General features: G+C 27.1%; 4 protein-coding genes across 7 annotated transcripts; all 4 read left to right on the top strand.

Moving 5' to 3' along the window:
• The first annotated feature begins 1,382 nt into the window (after nt 1–1,382).
• LOC113560886 (phosphopantothenoylcysteine decarboxylase-like) lies at nt 1,383–7,214 on the top strand. Of its 3 annotated transcripts, none has more exons than XM_026967005.1 (4): nt 1,383–1,648; nt 4,836–5,044; nt 5,119–5,265; nt 6,917–7,211. In XM_026967005.1, exons 1-4 carry the CDS (start codon nt 1,542–1,544, stop codon nt 7,048–7,050), a joined length of 597 nt encoding a protein of 198 aa, XP_026822806.1. In that variant the 5' UTR covers nt 1,383–1,541; the 3' UTR covers nt 7,051–7,211. The 3 variants fall into 3 exon arrangements, with proteins under 3 accessions (XP_026822806.1, XP_026822807.1, XP_026822808.1); XM_026967007.1 differs by lacking the exon at nt 1,383–1,648 and adding an exon at nt 4,287–4,459 and having other exon boundaries at nt 6,917–7,214; XM_026967006.1 differs by lacking the exons at nt 1,383–1,648; nt 5,119–5,265; nt 6,917–7,211 and adding an exon at nt 3,901–4,459 and having other exon boundaries at nt 4,836–5,038.
• LOC113560888 (39S ribosomal protein L21, mitochondrial) lies at nt 2,256–3,131 on the top strand. The gene has a single exon (XM_026967008.1). It carries the CDS (start codon nt 2,455–2,457, stop codon nt 3,037–3,039), a length of 585 nt encoding a protein of 194 aa, XP_026822809.1. The 5' UTR covers nt 2,256–2,454; the 3' UTR covers nt 3,040–3,131.
• Nucleotides 3,527–3,967, top strand: LOC113560889 (cytochrome c oxidase assembly protein COX19). Its single transcript, XM_026967009.1, has one exon. The coding sequence runs from the start codon at nt 3,663–3,665 to the stop codon at nt 3,933–3,935; it is 273 nt and encodes a 90-aa protein (XP_026822810.1). The 5' UTR covers nt 3,527–3,662; the 3' UTR covers nt 3,936–3,967.
• A 2,570-nt stretch (nt 7,215–9,784) lies between the features above and the next one.
• Nucleotides 9,785–14,609, top strand: LOC113548594 (methylmalonic aciduria and homocystinuria type D protein, mitochondrial). Of its 2 annotated transcripts, none has more exons than XM_026949552.1 (7): nt 9,785–9,977; nt 10,209–10,410; nt 10,838–10,942; nt 11,451–11,514; nt 11,583–11,692; nt 11,783–11,996; nt 14,080–14,609. In XM_026949552.1, exons 2-7 carry the CDS (start codon nt 10,261–10,263, stop codon nt 14,172–14,174), a joined length of 738 nt encoding a protein of 245 aa, XP_026805353.1. In that variant the 5' UTR covers nt 9,785–9,977; nt 10,209–10,260; the 3' UTR covers nt 14,175–14,609. The 2 variants fall into 2 exon arrangements, with proteins under 2 accessions (XP_026805353.1, XP_026805352.1); XM_026949551.1 differs by having other exon boundaries at nt 10,251–10,410; nt 14,080–14,604.
• The last annotated feature ends 450 nt before the right edge of the window (nt 14,610–15,059 follow it).

The following is a 15,059-nucleotide window of genomic DNA, read 5'->3' as shown; positions in this document are numbered from 1 at the left end:
ATCCATATCAACAAAAAAAAAACTCACGCGATAGTATATCAGAATAAAACTGTCTACCCATTAGTATACGCCTCAATAATTTGATGATTTAATTACCTATGCAGATATGTTTATCCAGTATATAGGCATCAACTTCTTCCAGAATAATCAAAAAAGTTCAAACCATCAAAAATAATTAAAGACTATACAGATAAGAATAAAGACGCTAGGGTTCGCAAGAAGACAAAATACTTAACAATACGAAAATACCCATATTGATAGACTGGATTAAAACCTAATTTTTAAAAATTTCTACTCAAAATTTCAAACATCAGAAAGTGCCCGATTCTACAAATGTATATTAAAAAAAAAAAACCAATGCTTGCGAGGACAACTAGATCAGCTGCCACAAGATGTATTCGGTGGCAGTATGGCACTGATAACTTACGACGATAAATGATGATCGACGACTAACACTTAACGCACAAATTTTAAATTCTATATTATTTAATCGAATATTTTATACTCCATTTTTAACTTATTGAACACACTTTTTTTAAAACAATGAATATTATAATTTATAAATTTGTGTAGTGGCTTTTATTCTACCTAATTAGTAGGTAGTAAAGTTTTTAACAATATTTATAAATAAATAAAAATAAGAATAATACCAAAGATATTCTTGGAATCGAGCTAGATAAGTCCGAGGTTCGTTGTATAAAATGCAGAGAATGGTCGTGCAATCGTGCGCTTTTTATCCCTGGACAGTATTAGTTATGTTATTATGTATAACGTTAGCAACACGCTTTTCGTACCTATGCATGGCATTGTATTAAATTGTAGCGATGTACGCTTCACTTTGTTATTGCATTTACGTGGTAATTAACATAATAATATACTAGGTATTTACGTATTATCATAATAAATGTCTTTAAATCGATAGAATAATGATTTATTTCACTATCACGCGCGAATTTCAGTCAGTACCTACTTATCTAAAAAAACGCGCTAAAAAATATTAAAACGACTTGTTGACTCTGGTATACCTAACGAAAACCAACTACTAAGTAAATGTAAGCAAATGTAATAATATACCCACGAATGGCCATGAAGTGCACGAAATCTAAAACTACGATCGATGTATTTAACCTCAACAGAGGTTAAAATAATTCAATGAATCGTTCGGCGTGGGAATGAGCCTCAACACACGCGTACATCGATCATTATAATGTAGATTGTAAGCATGTACCGTTTGATCAACAATAATTTGATTTAATGTGATGATTTTATCACAGTTCATTACAAGCGCAATAACATAATAATAATAATAATTAATGGGTAATTATAATTATAATATAATATTATAATTATCGCGTTCGGTAGCAGGCCCCGTGTTTTAAGAACCATTGACGCGCGGCAAGTCGGCGGGCGGTCGCGAGTCACGCGCTAGACGTTCGCCGCTCAGGTGTTGGGTTTGGGACTTGGCAGTAGTTGTCGTTGGGACTGTTGGGTCATAGTCGTCACCCGTCACCGCAGAGACATCGATAGTACGAGAGCGGATCATGTCGGGAGCTGAATTGACCGAAAGTCAGCGCCCCAAGGTCGTATACGTGTTCAGCGGCAAGCGGAAATGCGGAAAGGATTACATCACGGACGCGATCCACAAAAGGTGACGACCGATATATAATATTATTAATCGATGACATTATTAAACGTAGACGGCCTACTTACTACTGCTCACCGTCAGAGGTGTGACGTCGTGCCCTTTAACTAACCGCGCGAGATTCGACGACGGAAAATTTGATAAAATAAATACCCGTAAAATAGCGTGTCCACGTCTCGTCGCGCGAGTTAAATATCTTAAGGGTTTTAAGTGGTGATTTAGGCTATTTCGATGTCATGACGTTCTAGAATTCCGTACGTAAACATCACTCGTTGAACATTTGAATAGGTGTTGTTATTGAGATTTGAGATATGTTATTAGAATGTTGTTGTTATAATCGTATCGGTTACCCCCTCTGCCCGTCGCACGCCGACATGTTGACAGTCTGGCCACCGCCTCTGTAATAAAAGTTGTATTGACATTGAATTCGATTCCTTATAAATTAAAAATAACATTAAAGCTACTCTTTAACACTACGCCATTACCTGACACATTTTTTATCTACGTCACAATACTACTGTGCTTACTGATAATATATTTTTATTACGATTTTTTGTTAAAAAATATTTATTATAAAAAAAAATGTTAACATTCTTATCGTACTTATAGATAATACATTCTGAATTTGTAAGGTTATGTACTCGAAAATCCCAATATTTAAACTTTAGTGTTAATTGTTAATACATAATATTATATTAATTGTTTTATATCATATCGAGTCCAGTTCGATATTAGAATATTTTTCTATGTAATTAATCATCGTCTGGTCTGTAATTAAATTTGCTAGCGTGTAAACCTATTTGGTAGCTATAATGTTGTGCAATAAAATACTGAATCTGGCAAGCAAAACTGTTCAAATCATACCCAAAAACCGAATAGCTGCTGCTGCATTGAGTCTAAAGGTGCGGTCGTTTTCGACCCCAGTCAGTCAAGAATATGTTGTCGACAATACGATTACACACAAGACGTTTTCTGACAGCATAATACAAACGGTCAACGAAGCCGTAAAAAACAATAACCGATTGTTTGCAGTCGTACACATATGTGGTAAGCAGTTTAAAGTTACTGACAACGATCTGGTGCTCATAGATGGTTACTGGCCGCCAAGTGTCGGAGATCGTATTAAATTGCAGAAAGTTCTATTGGTTGGTGGTAAAGACTTCACGCTAATCGGCAGGCCCGTTTTAGACCCAGAAACTGTGGAAGTCACCGCGACGGTTGTTGATAAAGACCTGTCTCACACTAGAACAAACTTCGAACGTATCAAACGTAAACAATACATGAGAATCAACTTTGTACGAAAAGAAATTACAATGCTCCGGATCAACTCTGTACTTATAACACAAAATATTGATAATAGAAAAGATGTTCAGGAAATGGGAAGACGTACAATGTAAACACAGTTTAGATTTTATACTGTACAAATTGATTGTAGTTAAGATATACATTTATTTAATAAAATATGATATACATACTGTTTTATAACTAATCAATGTTTTCTATGAATAATAATTGGTTAAATATATTTAATTTAAATTTAGCCATTGTTTAAGGGTCATCCTATATTCCTATATTAATTTAGAACTGAATTTATAACTTTTAAGCTCAATAAAAAAAATTGTAAATTTTTACTTTTATTTTCATAATAAAGTTTCACCGTAGCGTTTAATACTATAATAGACTATTAATTTATTACAGTATGAAGTTAGAAGTCTGTAAAAAACTGAAAAAGTAAGATATCGTTATCATAATTGTTCTTATCACATATATTTATTCGTTCTGTGCATAGAATAATATTACTGATAGCTGGTTAGATATTAGTCAGCAAGTTAACCACATTTAAATATATTCTTTTTATGTCGGTGATGTTAGTAATTTGAAATTTTGAAGTATTATAATATATTATTGTTTACAGTTTTTTACTTATAATCTCCTTAATAACTTTACTTCATAATTCAAAGTTGTATTATTCTATAAATCGTAATTATTATTATTAGATATTTATTGCATTTCCATATAAATGTCTTCTGCAACTTTTGGTCAAAAAAGTTTTCAGCCAACACCTCCTGAAAAGGGTAGTTTTCCATTAGATCACCAAGGCCAATGTAAAAAAACTGCTTACAAGTATATGTTTTGTTTGAGTGTTAACAACGGGGATAACTCACAGTGTCGTCGAGAGGCCAAAGACTATTTGGATTGCCGTATGCAAAATGATTTGATGGCAAAAGAAGAATGGACTAAGCTTGGATTAGCTGACGTTGAAAGTACCAAGGACAATAACACAACTCAATAATCATGCCACATGTTCTGATTGCTTGCAGTGCTAGTGTTGCTGCAATCAAAATACCAGATATTATTTCTCAACTCGTTCAAAAGAATATTAGCACAACATTAGTCGTTACAGAAGCTAGTAAACATTTTTTAGATGTCGAGAAAATTAAAAAAGATTTAAAAATTGATGTTTATACGGATCAAAATGAATGGGATGCTTGGAAAACTCGAGGAGATCCCGTATTGCATATTGAACTTTCCAAAAAAGCAGATTTATTGGTACTTGCTCCTTTGAGTGCTAATACTATGGCTAAAGTCAGTGCAGGAATTTGTGACAATTTATTAACATGCATTGTTAGAGCTTGGAATGTTTCAAAACCAGTATTATTTTGTCCATCAATGAATACTCAGATGTGGAATCACCCGGTTACTAAAGATCAAGTGAATAAATTGATATCATGGGGGTATTGCCTAATTCCTCCAATTATTAAGACGTTGATGTGTGGTGATCATGGGATTGGTGCAATGGCCGAAGTTGAAACTATTGTAAATCAAATTTTGGAAAAACTTAATAATTTGTAGAATAATTTTGTTTTTATTTATAAATAGGTAATATTTAATTTATTGAAATAAAAGTTCTAAATAAAATATTGTGTTGAATACTTTTTTTTAGTATTATAGTATATTATTATGGCAGTAGCGTAGTTGGAGCAATTTAGGCGGTGGGAGGGGGCTATTTAAAAATTGTCAATACCACAAAATATCATAAGGAATAACTGATTAAAACATCAACAATAAAAAATTCCATGGGAGGCCATACACTACTAATGCTCCCCTTAGCTAAGCCACTGTGCTTTGATAAATGTTATGTTTATGGTAGTTTAATGTAAATTTATAAATTATATAAACTTAACTATTGTAGAATTGGATCAGAAAAATGTGTGATAATTCGCCTTTCTGGCCCCATAAAAAAGCACTGGGCTCAAACTAAATCACTCCAATTGGATGAACTTCTAAGTGATGGTGAAATGAAGGAACAACATAGAAAGGCGATGATTGATTGGAGTGAAAATATACGAACAAATGATCATGGTTATTTTTGTCGTATGGCAATAGATATGTATGATCAAAGTTAGTATATTTACATAACTAAATTATAATACCCAAAGTATTATTTTCCTTAAATAAAATTTATATAATTTTAGATCACTCAAAAGATATCTGGATTGTGAGTGATGCTAGAAGAAAGACTGATATTGAATGGTTCAAATCGAGTTTTGATAATTTAAAACTGATCAGAATCACCGCAGATGAATGCACAAGAAAAGAAAGAGGATGGAACTTTATACATGGTATTTACATTAGACTGAATTTTGTAAAAAATAATCTCCTGTTTAATTTCTTCCTGATTAATATCTAATAATTTTAATAATATATTGGTATAAAGATACTATTGCTACAGACAACAGGAGGATGCTGATTAAGGGATTTTTTTCACTGCTGAGTGCTGAGTACTTTTTCTGAAATACTCACCTCTGTGGCTCTGTTGAGCATGGGTGTAACTAGGATTTAATAGTTGTAGGGGCTAGAGTAGAGTCCTAGAAAACCAAAGTTAAAAATAATTTGAAGGCTAATTGAGGCTAAAAAGTAAAACCTCATTTATAGGGGGGCTAAGTTCCCACTAGTTATGCCAATAATGTTGAGTTACCTTATTTGACTTTTTTTAATATTCCTAAATGATAAAATTAAGTTGTATTGTACAACATTATTAAATTAAAAAATAAATTCTAATTTTTAATGTATACCGCCAAAGGTTACTAAACACAGATAATTATTGTGTATTATAATAAGTTCCTAGGTACCTAGTTGAAATAATTTATAAGTTAATTTACAAATTACCTTTATATAGTATTGAGATACCTAACAATTAATATGACATAACTGTCAGTTACATTTTTATAATTTAAAACTATTTAGTTTATGATAAATTGATTAAAGATTTTGGTAAAATAAATTAAATTGATGATTTCAATGATTACATATAGGTAGGTAATTAATTTTACATAAAATATTATTAGTGCCAGTATATTATAATATATTGGTTATTAATAATAGTTGGAGAGGATCAGAGGGATAATCAAATATTATCAGTGAATACTATACTGTTTTATAGTTGATAGCTTTTGAAGAGCAAATATGCAATTGATTATGAACACATAGGCATGCGCACAGGATGTTGAGTGTGCTTGGGTATCCTCAACATTTTGTAAATGGAGCCCTCAAATTGAAATCCGAGAGCAAGGAGCCCATATTAAAATGTATGTTACTAGAATAAACTGTAATTTTTTCCAAAATGTGTAGTAAATTCTAAAACATTTCAAAAAACTTATTATTATAGAACAGCCAGATGATAAACAAAAGTAGTAACCATTAATAAAAATAAAAATTATCTTATAAATAGATACCAGATTAAAAGATAGGTATTAAGAAAATCCCAAATACATTGTAGGCACTCCCTGAAATTCAAGTCTGCACATGCCTATTTACATAGATAACAAAATTGTTAATTTTCATTTGGGACTTGGGTAATAACTTAATCATTTATATCTATACACTTTAAAAGGTACAGTTTCAAATTTAATAAAAGTAGTTTTCCTAACACAGTTATTTATATTTCAATTTTTAATTATAAAAAAAATATTAATTTTGGTACTTACTTAGGTAGTTGGTGTGTTTCTTATTTTTATTAAGTTATTTATAATCAATAAATCAAAATTTTTATTATTATTTTAAGTTGAATTATAAAAATTTGAAAATTTTGTTTGACTTAAGTTTTATAACGATGTCCAAAGGTACCTTAATAATTTGTAATTAGGTATTTAAGTACCAAGGTTAAATATAAAATAAGTATCTAAATACCTAGTATGTTTAAAGAAAACAAAATTTTTTTTGAAATTTTTATATTATTGATATGTATATAAAAAAATGTGTATTGGTTTTTAGGAGTTGACAATGCAGCATCAGAATGTGATTTGGATGAATATTTAGAATGGGATTGGATTGTTGAAAATAACAAATTTAATGATTGCAATGAATTTATAAATAAAATTGTGAATCATGCACTATCAGTTCAATGATATTTATTGTATTTACTTAAATAGATTTGGTATATTATGTACAAATATTGTATGCACTGGTTTCTATATCTTATTCAAGTTCATACAAATAAAATAAAAAGACATTTATTTATTTATTTTTATAATACATAAGCAGTTATACGATATATCACTATAATTGTTTAATTAATATGGGTCTGCACTTAATACAAATACAAATTGTAATATATATATATATATATATATATTATAAATATGTTTTGCTCAACACTTTATTGTACAAATACTAAATAAAATACTATATACTACTACAAATGTTATGCCTTTTAATTTCTTTATTAATTAGGTATTCAATATGATCCCATTATCTTAACCATGAATAAACACTACACTTTAAATGTTATTATTAAATTTTTATAACATAAAATAGATAAAATAAAATTGTACCAGAGATTACTACAGACTTAAGGTTCAACTATAGCAAAAAATATTTCCTTTGTAAGTATTTACAGTTTTAGGGTAAACAACAATTAACATTATGTTAAGGTGCTTTGCCCTTCTGGCCCTCCTCCATCATAATTTCAATAAGTAACAACACACATTTATATAGGTATATAGAAAACATTTCTGTTTATTGTAAATATTCAAATCAATTAAAAATGTGTGAATGAAAATTTATGAAATTAATTGATTAACTTTAAATTAACCAAAAAAATTGTTCTGGCTTAACTACATTCTATAATAGGGATTATGGGGTTGATGGAAGTATAGATCACCCTTGGTATTTATTTTTTTACTGATATAGCCTATATATATATATATATAAGTATAATATTGTTTTATATAATATGTTCGGCTAAAGCGTTTACACATATTTCAGTAAACCAAGTTTTGCCTTCCCTTACATATCTATATAGGTATACAGTATACCTATATACCATTTCTATAGTATAATTATTATATAATATATATGTATTATATAAATTATAAAACAATGTACGAGTACCTACTTAAACGTACATATTTATACTGTTCCCTTAAAAATGTCAGGTCGAGCTTGGGCTCAACCATCTAATCTATTTTAATTATATTAAAAAAAAATTGCTTATTGATTTTTGTTATAATATGATAAATAATTGATTTTTAGTGGCCAAATGATTCAAAATTTCTCATCGATGATAATTTTTACGATTATAAAAATTCATTATAATAATATTATTTTATGTTATTATTGATATACAAAGTGCAGCTGGTGTAAACTCTGGGCGACGGTCGTCTCTAAAATAATGTTATAATATTATATTCGTATGTCATAACAATAATATAAATGGACTCACGTGATCAATATTCACGGTTGAACGCTTGAACTATGACAATTGGCAATTTTTTTCTGGGATAATCTATGATCTAATCAAAACTGTTGTTGCAGCTTTTTAATATGGAATTTTTATTATTTTTAAAAACATAATTACAGATTGTAGTGATTGTACCTATGTTCTAAAATAAAAGTTACATTTTTTTTTTTATGATATAAAATATATAATTAGTATGTGTAATACAGAGTACCTTATATCCATGTATTTTACTATAAAATATAATCTTTTTTAGTCATTTACCAGGTACGATAGCATTCATAATTTATTATAACTTTTAGATTCCAAAATAAAATCTTAGACTAAGGATTATAATATAATATTATGACTCAATCGCTATTCGTTAAAGAATTAATAATATAGTTAACATAACTTATTTAAATACCTAATACATTTCAAATAAATAGTCAGTTTGTTTCCCTTAGTTTTTTTTTACTAGATTCTAATTCGTCATAGACTCAGCCCATAGTCATCACACTTTCGTTGTGCATATAGTCAAGGGCATAGTCGTGTTTACGGGTCTTGCCTGTCTTGCACAGGCATGAGTGCATGACCTGCGAAATTTGATCTAACTTACATTATAAATTGTGGTGCATAATATAACTTTATTTTTTTTCTCAGCTTCTGATTTCATATAATTTTTATTTAACTTTTATCACGTGGACTATTAACGTTTATATTTATAAGACTATAAAAAAATGATAATTCTAGTGCAGTAACCCCATCCTCCTGGATATGCCACTCTTGTGTACGACTTGCGAATGAGGCTTAGACACGCCTATGATCAAGGGATCCCTACGAAACTACATGAGCTCGGTTGACGGATAGATGGAAAGACGTGGACCAGAGTCAAGGCACCGGTCGTAAAATCATATAAAAAGTATTTTAGACTGAAATAGAGGAATAGACTAAATTCATAGAATCAGTTCGTAACATCATTCATTTAAAAATATTGATCTACCAAAATAGACATCAATTTTTGCGTTATTATAATCATAATGATTAGAAAGCAAGTACTTAACAAAATATCTTATGTATATTCTTTAAAAACATATTAATATGTGTACCTTATTACATTAAAAACAAATTATGATTTAAAAAATATAGAGTTGATAGATTATTTGTCGGTTAAGTAATGTTAAAAAACCGTGGAAGTGCTTAAGCTAGATCAGTAGATTACGGATCATAATGTATTTAAGACTGTAATATAATATACTAAAGGCAAATAACAAATAGATTTGAACTTGAGACATATACCGCCATTTTTATTCCTAACACAGTTATCGAGTGGTTGGTATATTTTGTGGTTAAAGGTATTCCAATACGGATCCGTCGTAATCACTACAACAGATTTTCATTATCAATTATCAATCATACGTAGTCGTACTTTCGTAAGTCACGAAAACATTTTATTTATTTTGATTTCGCTGATACGTAAAAAAACAATAATTTATTATTTTATTAGTAATGGTTTCAAAACAATTAAGAAATAGTTGATGAATGATCAAAAATATTGTTAGTTGACTATACCAGCCTAGTGAGCTCATACGTCTGTTTACTATCTTCTACTTCAAGGTTTGTATATTGTATTATTATATTACTTTATTCTAATAAACTAAAATTAGGTCTTTGCAAAAGTGAAACGCAATTATTTTGTTTAACTCGGTCAAAAGTAAAGTTCTTATCTTATTTATGTATTACTTATAGTCAAAATACTCGTACGCAGTTTATTACATTTTTTCTCCCACGTAGATCAAAAACAGATTATTAAATTCAATTCTTGAATTCTGTCTACCGTTTATTTAGAATATTATTATAAGTAACAGTTTGCCTCCTCCCTACCTAAAGGTGCACTGTTATGCTGCAATCGTGTTTAAAAATGAAGTCAACCCACAATGCAAAACAAATAGTTTATGTATTAGCCAGTAGGGCCTACTCCAGGAAATCTCGACGCGATAGAGAAATTAGAGGAGAAGAATTATTAGAACAGGAAGATGAGCTCGTTATGGTAAGTAATATCATTTTTATTATTTTATAAAACATTTGTTAATAGCAGCAAGTTTGTAACAAATTAAATTAGATATGTATAGTTTTTACAACTAGATATGAAAAAGGAATGTGTTACTTTTCATTTTAAATTTCAATGCTTTTGTACTTTATAAAAATAACTATACATTTCTATTTAATTCCTATATAATTTCATTTTCTTGTAAAAATATAATGTAAATATACATGGGAAGGTAAAAAGCATTTTTTCACTTGTAATTATTATTCATTTAATTTTTTGAGTTAAGTTAAATTAATCTAATTAAATTCAAAATAATATTTCATTCTATTTTTTCATACAAAAAAAAAATTTTTTTTAGTTGTTTTTTACATACATTATTATATTATTGTTTCAATATGATTTATAAATTATAATATTCATGTAATAGAAAATCGAAGATTCTGAATTCCGAACAAATCCTAATTGGCAGCTGCTACCAAGACATAAAGATAGCCAGTTCAAATTACCCAACAATGTGGGTATTGCACCTGAGGTAAGTTTGCTTTTATTAAAATGTATTATTAGAAAAATAATAGTATACCTAAAAACACTGTTCAAGTGGTTTTTTAACTACACCATAATATAAATTTAAAATTTACAAAAGAATTTAAATATCTACTGCGAGATTCATTTCCTTTTACTTAATTTCATATTTCATCTGCTGTAAATCATGTTGATGTAATGTCAACATTGTCACATTTTCTGTGTTACAAAAATAATCTGGTAATATTATTTCAAAAAATAATTATAGGATATTATCTCATTTTTTTTACTTTTTTCATGATTTTTTATGTATTTAATATTATTTACCAATATTAAGTACCTATGATTTGTTTCTAAGTCAACAATTAAGTTGTAGTTTTGATTTTGGTGAATATATTTTTATGCCTTCACCCCTTTTTTATGACAACCCTCCCGCTATTTCTGCCAATGGCTATAATATGGAAAATGTTTTAGAATTTAATATGATTTTATATTTTAAATTATAATATTGTTTACAGGACTGCATCATAACCACTAGACTAAATTATTATACTCAAGACTGCCCAATTCTCTTAAAATCTGGTATTTAGTACATTATTTATTTTATTTCCTTAAATTTCCTAAATATCATTATTGCTTTATTTACTTAGAAATTACAGAGCGATTCAATGTTCCTCATTTGAAAAATTTCAGCCTGTGTATGATAACTATTAATTTAAAGCAAACCTCTAATACAAATATGTCAAATTTAACAAAACAGGTAAATATAAAATAATACATTTTTTGAAATTTTAGATTCTATTATTTTTTTTGAACATCCATTCAAAATGTATATTTTCTTAATTTATAGTATCTACATGCTGCTTTTGGTATAAGTGATCGTTTACAAAATGCTGGCTATTGGGCTGATTTCATACACCCTTATACTGGACTTCCAGCCATTAATCCAGGACTCAATATTGATTTTTCTACTTTAGAACTACCATACAAACATACTGTTTATCAAGTCAATACACGTAGAAAGTGCAAAGTGATTGTAGAAAAAATATCTCCTAGTACTATTGGTAAGCAACAAATAATTTTTTTATTACTAAAATAAAATTAATAATGACATTTATTAGCTGCATTTATGTATGTTTTTATTCTTTATTATCAATACTATATCAACTAGAGTAATTTCCATAAATACAATGTGAAAATACACTTAAATTTATAATTGTTTAGAATGTTTAGATAAAATTAAGTTGAATAATTTCAAAAATTTATTTGAGTAAATCTAGGTTTAGTCATGAAATATTTTATTGCAGTTTGCACTTTATAAATTTCATAAAATTTTATTAAGATAAAATTAAGAAATGTGTTAATTTTTTTATTATTATGTATTTTTATGAAACATAAAATGTTTGAAAACTCAAACTTGTACAATGTACATATAACATAAAAAATGCTATTATATTAAATTATATTTATAACACTACATAATTTAATTAACTACAAAGTTCAACTTCTTTGTATTTCAGTTCTTATTTAATTCTAATATTTTATCTAATATAATTATTAAAATAGATGTACATAAATTGTAAACTAAACAAGACCATTTTTAATGTACAGTATGTCCCAAAAGTCCTGTATTACCTTTAATATCTCCGTAGAGAATTAATACATTTAAATACAAGTTTTTTACAGTAATAAGTATGAGAATTCTGATAGAATGGCATTAAATTCAATTTTTTTTTCAAAACATTTTTTTAGGCCATTAAGTTTTTTAAATTTTTAAGATAGCCATTTTGTTGATCATATTTTTTAAAACAGTTAAAAAAAATTATTAAAATTGAATAAATATTGATCAAATTAGAGCCAATAATGTTTTTGAATTTCTAACAATAATAATTGTGTTACCTAAAAAAAACACAAATTGCATTATATCAACTAAGAATGGAACGCTGATTTTCTTCATGACAATTTCTAAATATCTAATTATTAGTTAAGATTAAAAATTGAAATTTTTGATAACTGGTATTTTGTATGTCAATTCAAATTGTTTACATATCAATAATAAAATATTTATTTCGGCCTGACAATACTTATATATTATACATAATTAAAGTTTTGATGTTAATAGAAGTAACAATAGCTGTATCTTGTTGTTATGTTAACTGAACAGCAAAACTGGTTACTTATTTTTAAGTATTATAATTATTGTGAAGTTAACCTAAAAATAAGAAATGAGAATAAAAACTTTAATTAGGTATGTACAATAATATCATCTACTTATGTAGTTTTCTGTCCGTTTTCTGACCTGTTTCAAAATTTTTATAAATTATATGTTTTTTTTTTATATCAATCATGTAAAAAAATTAAAATTAAATAAAATCCTGGCTATGTGCTTGTCTTTAATAGCAGTAGTCACTTATTATAAGATTCTATTATCTACCATAATGATAAAGTAGTCCATAAAATTGAGTAAGATTTTATATTAAAAGTTTTTAAGAGGATGTCTCACCCACATGTGTTGTATCCGTCTTACACACGTACGACATTGTTCACCAGTTTCAATAGTGTGCTTTTAGTTTTAATATTAGAGTGAATTGACCTATTATCAAACATTTAGGCAAGAACATTATTTGTGTTCTTTTGTTGGCTTTATATGATATTTTAATTTTTAAGTGAATTATGATCATTTTCAAAAATTTAATAATTACATACCAAAAATTAAAATATCGTTAAAAGCGAATGAGAGAACACAGATAATGTTCTTACCTAAAAGTTTGATAATAGGTCAGTTCACTCTAATATTAAAACTAAAAGTACACTGTTGAAACTGGTGAACGAAAATTTACTATGTCGTACGTGTGTAAGACAGAGATAACACATGCGGGTGAAACGTCCTCTTAATAAGATTATTTACCTAAATCAATGTATTTTTATATTGAATTATAGTATTTGCTATATGTTGATTATTACCTATCTTACATAATTATTAAATGCAGTTGTTATTTTTTTTTTTTGTTATCGTATTTATTTTAATAATATAAGTATTAATTATTAGTTACTATGAAATTTAATATTTTTAATACAATAAGTATGGTTTAACGAAATTAAGCTTCTTAAAATATAAATTAATTGTATTTTATACTTTTATTCTAGGTAACTTATTTACAAATGCTTTACCATCAAAAACTGATATTGTCGAGGATATTTTGGACGAAGTTAGTGATTTACATCAAAATAGTTATGATTGAATTTTATTTTATATTTTAAAACATAACATCTTGATGTCATTTATTTTTAAATAAATTATAGATTATTAGTTGTGATACTTATTTAAAACTATTGTATTAAATAACAAATAAATCTGTTTATATAATATTATTTAATAGTTATTGTTATTTAAAATACCACAATTTGAGATAAATCTGAATTCCTGTTTATAATAAATTAACCAATTATGTTTATAGATTAGTATTAAGTTCTAACATATTTTTATTAGCTATAATAAGGGCTAGGGTTTATATGGATTGTTAATTTTTTTTGTTATACTATCTCTTCAAAAATTTGATAGCTCATACTCATTAATTGTTTCATATTGATACTAATGGTATATTTTTTATTTTGAAAATTTAAACTATAAACATGATAAATTCAAACTTCATGTTATATTTAAATGAAAGAAGTGTAAAAGATTAGATGCTATGTTATTTAGAGAGAGTAATCTCTCTAAATTTAAATTTAATAAATCATTTATTTAGTTTGACAAAAAAAAAAAAATATAAAAATATATCAGAAATACTGTAGATTTATTTTTAAGTAAAATTAATAAAATTTATTTAGCTTATATAAAAAGTAACTTTTTTCAATCTAATTTAAAATTGTATAATGATTCTCTTTCACTTAACAATAATTGGAATTTATTGGTTCAATTCATTATTTATTTTATAGATAAAAAATGTGTTTATAAATTCATTTTTATTGCATACTTAAGCATATTTATTTTTAAAAAAATTAAATGAATATTTTATTATTTTATATTGTTTTAAAATCCTATCCCTAATTATGATGATTGTTGTTTTAATTTTAATTCGGTCATAGCATATTATGTTGGTTTTATTCATGACATTTTAATTTGT

This window comes from Rhopalosiphum maidis, chromosome 4 (genome assembly GCF_003676215.2).
Source record: "Rhopalosiphum maidis isolate BTI-1 chromosome 4, ASM367621v3, whole genome shotgun sequence".
Classification (NCBI taxonomy): Eukaryota; Metazoa; Arthropoda; class Insecta; order Hemiptera; family Aphididae; genus Rhopalosiphum; species Rhopalosiphum maidis.
This window is presented reverse-complemented; position numbering and strand designations above follow the sequence as displayed.

Excerpts from the sequence above, each read along its gene's own strand:
- LOC113560888 (XM_026967008.1), top strand. The coding sequence starts at position 2,455 with ATGTTGTGCAATAAAATACTGAATCTGGCAAGCAAAACTGTTCAAATC.
- LOC113560889 (XM_026967009.1), top strand. The coding sequence starts at position 3,663 with ATGTCTTCTGCAACTTTTGGTCAAAAAAGTTTTCAGCCAACACCTCCT.
- LOC113548594 (XM_026949552.1), top strand. The coding sequence starts at position 10,261 with ATGCTGCAATCGTGTTTAAAAATGAAGTCAACCCACAATGCAAAACAA. Across the intron at positions 10,943-11,450 it reads ATGTGGGTATTGCACCTGAG|GACTGCATCATAACCACTAG; the intron begins GTAAGTTTGCTT and ends TATTGTTTACAG. Across the intron at positions 11,515-11,582 it reads CCCAATTCTCTTAAAATCTG|AAATTACAGAGCGATTCAAT; the intron begins GTATTTAGTACA and ends TTATTTACTTAG.
- LOC113560886 (XM_026967005.1), top strand. The coding sequence starts at position 1,542 with ATGTCGGGAGCTGAATTGACCGAAAGTCAGCGCCCCAAGGTCGTATAC. Across the intron at positions 1,649-4,835 it reads ACGGACGCGATCCACAAAAG|AATTGGATCAGAAAAATGTG; the intron begins GTGACGACCGAT and ends TAACTATTGTAG. Across the intron at positions 5,266-6,916 it reads AGGATGGAACTTTATACATG|GAGTTGACAATGCAGCATCA; the intron begins GTATTTACATTA and ends ATTGGTTTTTAG.